We start from the raw sequence: 11,605 nt of genomic DNA on the forward strand, positions 1-11,605 counted from the left end.
GTGAAAGACTGAAGATCCTGTTTCCTGTACTGAACACCCAAGAGAAGTCTTGACTTTACAAATAGTGCGTGAAAAGTATAAAGCCAAAACTTTTGCTCCAGTTTGGGATTTGAGAGTGGTAAGGGTTATAATATCTGTCAGGTTTATATTGGGGGCCTGTGTCCCCACTGGGGAGATTCGTACATTTGTCCTGGTGACCATTGTCATTGAAGCAGAAAGTGATGGGAAATTAAAAATTTTAATTTGTCACCAAATTTTACGTTTGTAATCGATGGAGCAGTGTGTGGTTGCTTCAGACTGCTCTAGGATTCACTGGCTGCTTCCCCCTGCCTGCTGAAGGATTCTAGAATGTAGTGGGCTGGAAGATGTAGACCTACAGCCTGAACGTTTATGTGGTCCTGGCCAATCCCTGTGGGAGGGTGCCCAGTAGGTGGCTGAGGAGTGTATACATACGCCGGGGCCTCAGGCAGCCTTGTTCTTGTCCAGAAGGAGAAATGTCCATCTTGAAGGGCAGCCAACTGTAGTCCTACATGTGCTCATTGAGGACCCAACTATGGTAGAATTGAGGGGGGGAGCTGTTCTATTGAAACTTGCTGGAACTGATTAAGGCATTTCATTGAGGATATGGTCTGATATTGGAAGGAGGCATCCAAGTATCCAGGGACTTTATAATAAAGCATCAAAAGATACCCCTAGTCAGACCATTGAGACTGTCGCTTCCCACTAGCTTGGGAAGAGAACCTTTCGGGGGTGAGCGCTACATACTGTACGTATACTTTGATGCTTGGAAGTATAGTTATTCTGCAACAAAATGAATACTAAACTAGGGACTGTCCTCGAAGACATTGAAAACCGACAGCAATGAGAAAGAGAACTGTGACAAGCCAGATATTTAACACATGGTGGCACTAGTCATCTTCTTATATTCATACAGAAAGTGGTGCCATGTTCGATGATGGAAATAACACATCAGACTCAATATGCTCTGAAACATTCCACAAGCCATGTAATGATAAATAAATAAACTATTAAAAGTCATTTCAGATAATAAAAACAAAACGTTAATTTGGTTTTTGGAGGGTTTTGCTGGGTTGAGTCAGATCTTAGCTGGAGTGGGATGTCTGGACTTGCAGTACAGTCAATAGTCATGGCCATGATGAAGGAGTTTCACGTTTCCTATGTGACTGTTCAGTGAATCCATTATGACTTCACAGTGGACAAAGGCAAGATTTTGAGAAGCTGATCTCCATGTTCTCCTTGATCCAGCCCACCAGAAACCCTCCACAGTTTTGGGTCACCCCCCCTAAAGGTGGTCTGAGATTGTATTTACATTCACTGCTGGTATTCTTGGAATCTTCATCAGTATCCACCTTTTGATGAGGTTCTTAAAGGTCCTTCTAATCTCCTTAGTCCGCAAACAGTAAATGATGGGGTTGGCCATATGTGGTACAAATGTGTAAAGGCAGAGAATAAGGACGTTCACATCTTCATTGAGGATCAACCTGACCTGGTTGGCCACAGACACAAATATCCGTGGGATGAAATATAGACAGATGACACTCAAGTGGGTGGCACATGTGTAATAGGCTCTCCTCCGACTCACAGACTGGGTCTGTGTGATGATGACCCGGATTATGACTCCATAGGAGAAAAGGATGAAGAATAGAGGCAAGAGAAGGACAAACATAGCAATGCAAAAAGTTGTATTCCTCACGGAGGTCGCCTCGTTGCAGGCCAAGGACAAGACCGCTGAATTGGTGCAAAAGCAGCTTCTGATATTCTGTCCGCATAGTTCTTCACCAGAGTCCAGAAAGGCAATTGTAAAGCCGATAATACTTGTGAAGAGCCAGAAGAAGCAACAAATGAAGATGATACGTCGATTGTTGATTATTGATGGGTACCTCAGGGGCTTGCATATGGCCACATAACGGTCAATGGCCATCAGTAAGAGGATGTAGGAATCAAAGCTCCCATGGAAATGGGCAGAAAACACTTGGAAGAGGCATCCAGCGTATGAGATGGACCCATCGGTAAACCAGTACTTGGCCACAATTTTCGGCAGAGTGATGGTATCAAACAAGAAATCAGAGATGGCAAGGTTCAAGATGAGCACATACATCGGTTGACGCAGATGTCGGTTGCAGGTGATAAGTGCTATGACTACTCCATTTGAGAACAGCGATGTGAGATAAACCAGGAACAGAGCTATGGAGACCGGGGTGTGAAACTTCTCCCCAATTCCTGGGAATCCAAGCAGAACAAATTCAGAGAAGGCAGACCGATTATCCATGGACCAGAGAAGGTTCAAGTAGAAGGATAGTCCTAAAATACACAGTGAGAGTTCGTAAGTAATAAAGACATGCCAATCAAAAAAAACAAAAACGCCTAAAATATCAGAAGAAGCTTCCTTCCTGACCTCCAGAAACAATGTTTTATTACATAGCCTGATATATTTTGCATATTTTGAAGACTTTTTTTAAGCAATCTACAGACTTGGCTAGAAGCAACTCTTGGCGAAGACTTTTCCACATTTTCACAGCTCATAGTGACCAGGAAGTGAGAAGATCTCCTCAACGGGGACACAGACAACAGTAAGAACCTACGAAAGCTTTCCACCCTTCCACATGCTATTATCACCGTCTGTGCCCCTGTTGAGGGGATGTTGGTGATGTTACCTCAGTGGACACACATGAAATGAAGGAATTTTTTTTCTCAAAGGTACCAGAAATGGTAATTAATATCTGTCAGAATTATTGCCTTCCCTGGTTTTCTTCCCCCACCCACCACCCCCTGGTTGCTTCTCTATGCAATGCAAGTGGATCATGTCTGGTGGGAAGGGTAGGAATGGTGTTGTATGTAGCTTCCAGAAAACATCCCTTCCTCAGTAGTCCTCTACAGAGCCCTCATCCCTGATGTAAGCAGTGGGCTGTCTCTTGGGAGGAGTTATGAAAATATTAGAATGCCTTGATGGGTGGGTGTTAGTCTGGAGGAGTGGGTGTTCTGTCTCCATGATTGAAAGAACTCAAATAAATGGGGTGGGCCAGGGACAGTCCTCCAAGCCAGAAAGGAGGAGTGGGCATTCCTAGACAGGCTGTATTTCCATAGGTTCATGGTGAAAATCCATGAATGAAAGAACCCAAAACCAATGAATGAAAGGGCCAGGCAAGGCTGGTCAGGCTAAGGTGGAAGAACAAGATGCTGAACGTCCTCCAGCCAGGAGGCGGAGCTCTATGTGACTTGCTGCAGCTTCTAATGCACATCGTGAGAAGCTCACAATGGACAATGAAAGCAGAGCAAGGCATTTCAGTCCAGGAGGGGAACTGGTACACCTGTGCAAGTGGATGGGGAGGAGCCGGTACACCTGTGCAAGATGGAAGGGGAGGAGCCGATACACCTGTGCAAGATGGATGGGGAGGAGCCGGTACACCTGTGCAAGATGGATGGGGAGGAGACGGTACACCTGTGCAGGATGGATGGGGAGGAGCCGGTACACCTGTGCAAGATGGATGGGGAGGAGCCGGTACACCTGTGCAAGATGGAAGGGGAGGAGCCAATACACCTGTGCAAGACTGAAGGGGAGGAGCCGGTACACCTGTGCAAGACTGAAGGGGAGGAGCTGGTACACATGTGCAAGACTGAAGGGGAGGAGCCAGTACACCTGTGCAAGATGGAAGGGGAGGAGCCGGTACACCTGTGCAAGACTGAAGGGGAGGAACTGGTACACCTGTGCAAGATGGAAGGGGAGGAGCCGGTACAACGGTGCAAGACCATCTTCATACAGTGGGGGGGCGGAGAGGTCCTCAGGTTTCTTCAGAGTTGCCTTCATTGGAGTTCTGTAACCCCTTCAAATTACACAGCCCCTGCAGCTCTGACACCCCTTCACATTACACAGACCCCTGCACCTCTGACACCCCTTCACATTACACAGACCCCTGCACCTCTGACCCCCTTCACATTGCACAGACCCCTGCACCTCTGACCCCCTTCACATTACACAGCAAACTAAATGGCTCACTTCACATTACACAGCCCCAGCACCTATGGTACCCCTTCACATTACACAGTCACCTTAACCTATGGACCACATCACATTACACAGTCCCCTGTACCTCTGACACCCCTTCACTTTACACAGCCTCCTGCACCTCTGGACCCCTTCATGTTACAAAGCTTCCTGCACCTCTGGCACCCCTTCACATTACACAGCCCCCTGCACCTCTTTCCCCCTTCACATTACACAGCCCCCTGCACCTCTTTCCCCCTTCACATTACACAGCCCCCTGCACCTCTTTCCCCCTTCACATTACACAGCCCCCTGCACCTCTTTCCCCCTTCACATTACACAGCCCCCTGCACCTCTTTCCCCCTTCACATTACACAGCCCCCTGCACCTCTGCCCCCCCTTCACATTACACAGCCCCCTGCACCTCTGTCCCCCCTTCACATTACACAGCCCCCTGCACCTATGACACCCCTTCACATTACACAGTCACCTAAACCTATGGCCCACTTCACATTACACAGTCCCCTGTACCTCTGACACCCCTTCACATTACACAGCCCCCTGCACCTCTTGCACCCCTTCACATTACACATCCCCCTGCACCTCTGGATTCCTTCACGTTACACAGCCACCTAAACCTCTGGCACCCCTTCACATTACACAGACCCCTGCACCTCTGCTCCCACTTCACATTAAACAGACCCCTGCACCTCTAGCCCCTTCACATTACACAGCCTCCTGCACCTCTGACACCCCTTCACATTACACAGCCCCCTGCATCTCTGGACCCCTTCACATTACACAGCCACCTGCACCTCTGGCCCCCTTAACATTACACAGCCCCCTGCACCTCTGGCCCCTTCTCATTACACAGCCCCCTGCACCTCTGGCCCCCCTTCACATTACACAGCCCCCTGCACCTCTTGCCCCCTTAACATTACACAGCCCCCTGCACCTCTGGCCCCCTTAACATTACACAGCCCCCTGTACCTCTGTCCCCTTCACATTACACAGAAATGTGCACCTCTGACCCCTTTCACATTATACTACCCCCTTTACCTCTTGCACCCCTTCACATTACACAGCCCCATGCACCTCTGGCCCCCATCAGATTACACAGCCCCCTGCACCTCTGGCATCCCTTCACATTACACAGCTCCATGCACCTCTGGCCCCCATCAGATTACACAGCCCCCTGCACCTCTGGCATCCCTTTACATTACACAGCCCCCTGCACCTCTGGCATCCCTTTACATTACACAGCCCCCTGCACCTCTGGCATCCCTTTACATTACACAGCCCTCTGCACCTCTGGCACCTTTTCACATTACATAGACCCCTGCACCTCTGTCACCCCTTCACATTACACAGCCTTCTGCACCTCTGGAACCTTTTCACATTACACAGCCCCCTGCACCTCTGGCCCCCTTCACATTACATAGCCCCCTGCACCTCTGTCGCCCCTTCACATTAGACAGCCTTCTGCACCTCTGCAACCCTTCACATTACACAGCTGCCTGCACCTCTGGCCCCCTTAACATTACACAGCCCCCCGCACCTCTTGTCCCTTTCACATTACACAGCCTCCTGCACCTCTGGCACCCTTCATATTACACAACTTCCTGCACTTCTGCCCCCCTTCACATTACACAGCCGCCTTTACCTCGGGCCCCCTTCACATTAAACAGCCCCGCACACCTCTGGTCCCTTTCAAATTACACAGCCTCCTGCACCTCTGCCCCCCTTCACATTACACATCTCTCTGCACCTCTAGCACCCCTTCACATTACACAGCCCCCTGCACCTCTGGCCCCATTCACATTACACAGCCGTCTGCACCTCTGCAACCCTTCACATTACACAGACCCCTGCACCTCTGGCACCTTTTCACATTACACAGCCCCCTGCACCTCTGGCACCTTTTCACATTACACAGCCCCCTGCACCTCTGGCACCTTTTCACATTACACAGCCCCCTGTACCTCTGGCCCCATTCACATTATACAGCCGTCTGCACCTTTGGCCCCCTTAACATTACACAGCCCCCCGCACCTTTTGTCCCTTTCAAATTACACAGCCCCCCTGCACCTCTGACACCCCTTCAAATTACACAGCCTTCTACATGTCTGCCCCCCCCTCACATTACACAGTCTTCTGCACCTCTGACCCCCTTCACATTACACAGCCCCCTTCACATTACTCAACTTCCTGCACTTCTGCCCCCCTTCACATTAAACAGCCCCCACACCTCTGATCCCTTTCAAATTACACAGCCTCCTGCTCCTCTGCCCCCCCTTCACATTACACATCCCTCTGCACCTCTAGCACCCCTTTACATTATACAGCCCCCTTCACCTCTGGCACCTTTTCACATTACACAACCCTCTGCACCTTTGGCACCCTTCACATTACACAGCCCCCTGCACCTCTGGCACCCTTCTCATTACACAGCCCCCTGCACCTCTGCAACCCTTCACATTACACAGCCTTCTGCACCTCTGCAAACCGTCACATTACACTGCCCCCTGCACCTCTGCCCCCCTTAACATTACACAGCCCCCCGCACCGCTGGCCCCCTTAACATTACACAGCCCCCCGCACCGCTGGCCCCCTTAACATTACACAGCCCCCCGCACCTCTTGCCCCTTTCAAATTACACAGCCTCCTGCACCACTGACACACCTTCAAATTACAGAGCCTTCTATATGTCTGGCCCCCTTCACATTACACAGCCTTCTGCACATCTGGCCCCCTTCACATTACACAGCCCCCTTCACCTCTGTCCCTCTTCACATTACACAGCCTCCTGCACCTCTGTCCCCCTTCACATTACACATCCCCCTTCACCTCTGGCCCCCTTCACATTACACAGCCTCCTTCACCTCTGGCTCTTTCTCACCTGCAGCGCTGGATTGAAGATTGGAGCGGGAGCTCCTGGAGTCGATTTTTCATATTAACAAGCTGGTAATTGGTTGGTAGGACTGCCCAGCAACCAATCACCTGCTGGTTATTTGGAAAGTTAACTTCAGCAGCCCCCACCGCCGACCTCTATTCAGCGCCTCTGTGTCTCCCGCTCTGTGCGCAGAACTGTTCTACCGCCCGCTCTCCACTCTGCTGTGACAGTGACAGCAGCGGAGGCAGGGAGAAAGAACCAACTTCTAAACGGTGGGACTGCAGCAGTCCAGATGGGACAATGGGTCGGTCCACGCCCGGAATGCAGTCCACCATTTAGTGATGACTGCTCTACAGGACAGTTTTAAGTTACTCCCGAAAAGTCATCAAGTCCACCAGAGTCCCACCACAACACAGTTTTGGGTCACCCCCCTAAAGCTGACCTGAGATTGTAATTACATTTGCTGCTGAAATTCTGGGATCCTTCTAAAGTTTGCAACTTTTGATGAGGTTCTTAACAGTCCTTCTTATCTCCTTAGTCCTCAAAGTAAAAATTATGGTGTTAGCCATGTGTGGTATGAACATGTGAAAGCAGAAATTAGGGTTGCTCCCTTCTTCGTTGAGGATTAACATGACATGGTTGGCCATAAACACAAAGGCAAGAGTTCGAGGAGGCGCCAGGAATGCGGTCCCCCATTTAGCGATGACTGCTCTACAGGACAGTTTTGAGTTACTCCCAAAAAGAGATCTGAGAAGTCATCAAGTCCACCAGAATCCCACCACAACACAGTTTACGGATCACCCCCTAAAGCTGATCTGAGATTGTAATTATATTCACTGCTGGTATCCTTGGATTCTTCACCAGCATCCACCTTTTGATGAGGTTCTTAAAGGTCCTTCTAATCTCCTTAGTCTTCAAAGTAAAAATGATGGTGTTAGCCATGTGTGGTATGAACATGTGAAAGCAGAAATTAGGGTTGCTCCCTTCTTCATTGAGGATTAACTTGACACGTATGGCAATAAACACAAAGGCAAGAGTTCGAGGAGAAGATTTCCAACCTATAAGTCATCAAGTCCACCAGAGTCCCACCAGTGACAGTTTTGGGTCAGCCCCCTAAAGCCGATATGAGATTGTAATTACATTTGCTGCTGGAATTCTGGGATTCTTCTAAAGTTTGCAACTTTTGATTAGGTTCTTAACAGTCCTTCTTATCTCCTTAGTCCTCAAAGTAAAAATTATGGTGTTAGCCATGTGTGGTATGAACATGTGAAAGCAGAAATTAGGGTTGCTCCCTTCTTCGTTGAGGATTAACGTGACATGGTTGGCCATAAACACAAAGGCAAGAGTTCAAGGAGGCGCCAGGAATGCAGTCCACCATTTAGTGATGACTACTCTACAGGACAGTTTTGAGTTACTCCCGAAAAGAGATCTGAGAAGTCATCAAGTCCACCAGAGTCCCACCACAACACAGTTTACGGATCACCCCCTAAAGCTGATCTCAGATTGTAATTATATTCACTGCTGGTATCCTTGGATTCTTCACCAGCATTCACCTTTTGATGAGGTTCTTAAAGGTCCTTCTAATCTCCTTAGTCTTCAAAGTAAAAATGATGGTGTTAGCCATGTGTGGTATGAACATGTGAAAGCAGAAATTAGGGTTGCTCCCTTCTTCATTGAGGATTAACTTGACACGTATGGCAATAAACACAAAGGCAAGAGTTCGAGGAGAAGATTTCCAACCTATAAGTCATCAAGTCCACCAGAGTCCCACCAGTGACAGTTTTGGGTCAGCCCCCTAAAGCCGATATGAGATTGTAATTACATTTGCTGCTGGAATTCTGGGATTCTTCTAAAGTTTGCAACTTTTGATTAGGTTCTTAACAGTCCTTCTTATCTCCTTAGTCCTCAAAGTAAAAATTATGGTGTTAGCCATGTGTGATATGAACATGTGAAAGCAGAAAATAAGGTTGCTCCCTTCTTCATTGAGGATTAACGTGACACGGTTGGCCATAAACACAAAGGCAAGAGTTCGAGGAGGCGATTTCCACCTCTAAGTCATCAAGTCCACCAGAGTCCCACCATAACACAGTTTACGGATCACCCCCTAAAGCTGATCTGAGATTGTTATTATATTCACTGATGGTATCCTTGGATTCTTCACCAGTATCCACCTTTTGATTAGGTTCTTAAAGGTCCTTCTAATCTCCTTAGTCCTCAAAGTAAAAATTATAGTGTTAGCCATGTGTGGTATGAACATGTGAAAGCAGAAATTAGGGTTGCTCCCTTCTTCATTGAGGATTAACGTGACACGGTTGGCCATAAACAAAAAGGCAAGAGTTCAAGTACGCGATTTCCACCTCTAAATCATCAAGTCCACCAGAGTCCCACCACAACACAGTTTTGGATCACCCCCCTAAAGCTGATCTGAGATTGTAATTACATTCACTGCTGGTATCCTTGGATTCTTCATCAGTATCCACCTTTTGATGAGGTTCTTAAAGGTCCTTCTAATCTCCTTAGTCCTCAAACAGTAAATGATGGGGTTGGCCATGTGCGGCACGAATGAGTAAAAGCAAAGAATAAGGACGTTCACATCTTCATTGAGGATCAACTTGACTTGGTTGGCAACATACACAAATATCCGTGGGATAAAATATAGACAGATGACACTTAACTGGGTGGCACATGTGTAATAGGCCCTCCTTCGATTCACAGACTGGGTCTGTGTGATGATGACCCGGATTAGGACTCCATAGGAGAAAAGGATGAGGGACAGAGGCAAGAGAAGGACTATCATAGCAATGACAAAAATCGTACGCTTGAGGGTGGCCACGTCATTGCAGGCCAAGGACAAGACCACTGCATTGGTGCAAAAGCAGCTTCTGATATTCTGTCCGCATAGTTCTTCACCAGAGTCCAGAACAGCGATTGTCAAGCCAATTAAACTTGTGAAGAGCCAGGAGAAGCAACAGAGGAGGATGGTACGTTGATTGTTGATTATTGATGGGTATCTCAGGGGCTTGCATATGGCCACATAACGGTCAATGGCCATCAGCAAGAGGATGTAGGAATCAAAGCTCCCAAGGAAATGGGCAGAAAACACTTGGAAGAGGCATCCAGCGTATGAGATGGACCCATCGTTGAACCAGTACTTGGCCACAATCTTCGGCAGAGTGATGGTATCAAAAAGCAAGTCGGAAATGGCAAGGTTCAAGATGAGCACATACATCGGTTGATGCAGATGTCGGTTGCAGCCGATCAGAGCTATGACTACGCCATTCGAGAACAGCGATGTGAGATAAAGCAGGAACAGAGCTGTGGAGACCGGGGTGTGAAACTTCTCCCCAATTCCTGGGAATCCAAGCAGAACAAATTCAGAGGTGGTAGACCGATTATCCATGGACCGGAGAAGGTTCAAGTAGAAGGATATCCCTAAAATACACAGTGACAGAGTGTGTAAGGTGATAAAGATATATCAATCAAAAAAAAGAAAAAAAAAAAAAGAACTTGCACTGTTGGAACCCTAAAACCACAGGTGACTCGGAGAAGGACAACAAAAACCCAACAGGAGACCCAACAGAGAAGAAAAGTCCTTCCTGATCTCCAGGGACAATGGAACAAGGATCCACAATGTTGTGTCCAATGAATAGCCAATTATATTTTGTACATTTTGATGCCTATCCAGCTTTTTGTTTTTTTCAAGAATTCTGGAGACTTGGCCTAAACCACTTCTTGGGGAAGACTATTCTACATTTTACTCAGCTCCTAGTGACCAGGAGATCAGGAGAACCTCCCGGTGGGAAGACAGACCGGCAACAATAACCAGCCAAAGCTTCTCACCCTTCCACCCCCTAGGATTACCGTATGTAGCCCCCTCCACCTGGGAGACGGAGCTTACATTTTATCTCCGTGACCATACGGAAAGGGACGTCTTCCGTCACACCGGAGGTTCAAAAACCTCGGCATCCTGTCCAAAATCCTAATTCTGAACTCCAACCTTCCCTTCTGACTTGCGTTGATTGGACTGCACACTGTGAGCTTCTCGTGCTTCTTCACGCACTAGAAGCTCAGCATGTCTATGGATGCCACTAGTCCCTGTTTGTTGGGGACCTTCACTGAATGTTCCCGGAATCCCGGCAGCCCACGGTAAACAAAGCACAGCACAGACGTTCACTCAGCAATCACCTGGAGCAGCAGGCAATTCAGGTTCCAAAATGGCACCGATGTACATTACACCCTCCTGACCTCTGTACTCTGTATGTTACACCCTCCTGACCTCTGCAATCTGTATGTTACTCCCTCCCGACCTCTGCAATCTGTATGTTACACCCTTCTGACCTTTGCAATCTGTATGTTACACCCTTCTGACCTCTGCAATCTGTGTGTTACACCCTCCTGACCTCTGCAATCTGTGTGTTACACCCTCCTGACCTCTGCAATCTGTGTGTTACACCCTCCTGACCTTTGCACTCTGTACATTACACCCTCCTGACCTCTGCAATCTGTATGTTACACCCTCCTGACCTCTGCAGCCTGTATGTTACACCGTCCTGACCTCTGCAGTCTGTATGTTACACCCTCCTGACCTCTGCAATCTGTATGTTACACCTTCCTGACCTCTGCAATCTGTATGTTACACCGTCCTGACCTCTGCACTCTGTACATTACACCCTCCTGACCTCTGCAATCTGTATATTACACCCTCCTGA

The 11,605-nt window shown here is 48.2% G+C and overlaps 2 protein-coding genes across 2 annotated transcripts; both read right to left on the bottom strand.

Moving 5' to 3' along the window:
- Positions 1 to 989: 989 nt before the first annotated feature.
- On the bottom strand, positions 990 to 2,296 carry LOC149442094 (olfactory receptor 52K1-like). Its single transcript, XM_089656512.1, has one exon. The coding sequence runs from the start codon at positions 2,288 to 2,290 to the stop codon at positions 1,304 to 1,306; it is 987 nt and encodes a 328-aa protein (XP_089512638.1). The 5' UTR covers positions 2,291 to 2,296; the 3' UTR covers positions 990 to 1,303.
- A 6,759-nt stretch (positions 2,297 to 9,055) lies between these two features.
- LOC149442095 (olfactory receptor 2AP1-like) lies at positions 9,056 to 10,302 on the bottom strand. The gene has a single exon (XM_089656513.1). The coding sequence runs from the start codon at positions 10,294 to 10,296 to the stop codon at positions 9,310 to 9,312; it is 987 nt and encodes a 328-aa protein (XP_089512639.1). The 5' UTR covers positions 10,297 to 10,302; the 3' UTR covers positions 9,056 to 9,309.
- Between the last annotated feature and the right edge of the window lie 1,303 nt (positions 10,303 to 11,605).

This window comes from Staurois parvus, unplaced genomic scaffold (assembly GCF_062004578.1).
Source record: "Staurois parvus isolate SC_StPar_1 unplaced genomic scaffold, SC_StPar_1.0 ptg000913l, whole genome shotgun sequence".
NCBI lineage: Eukaryota > Metazoa > Chordata > Amphibia > Anura > Ranidae > Staurois > Staurois parvus.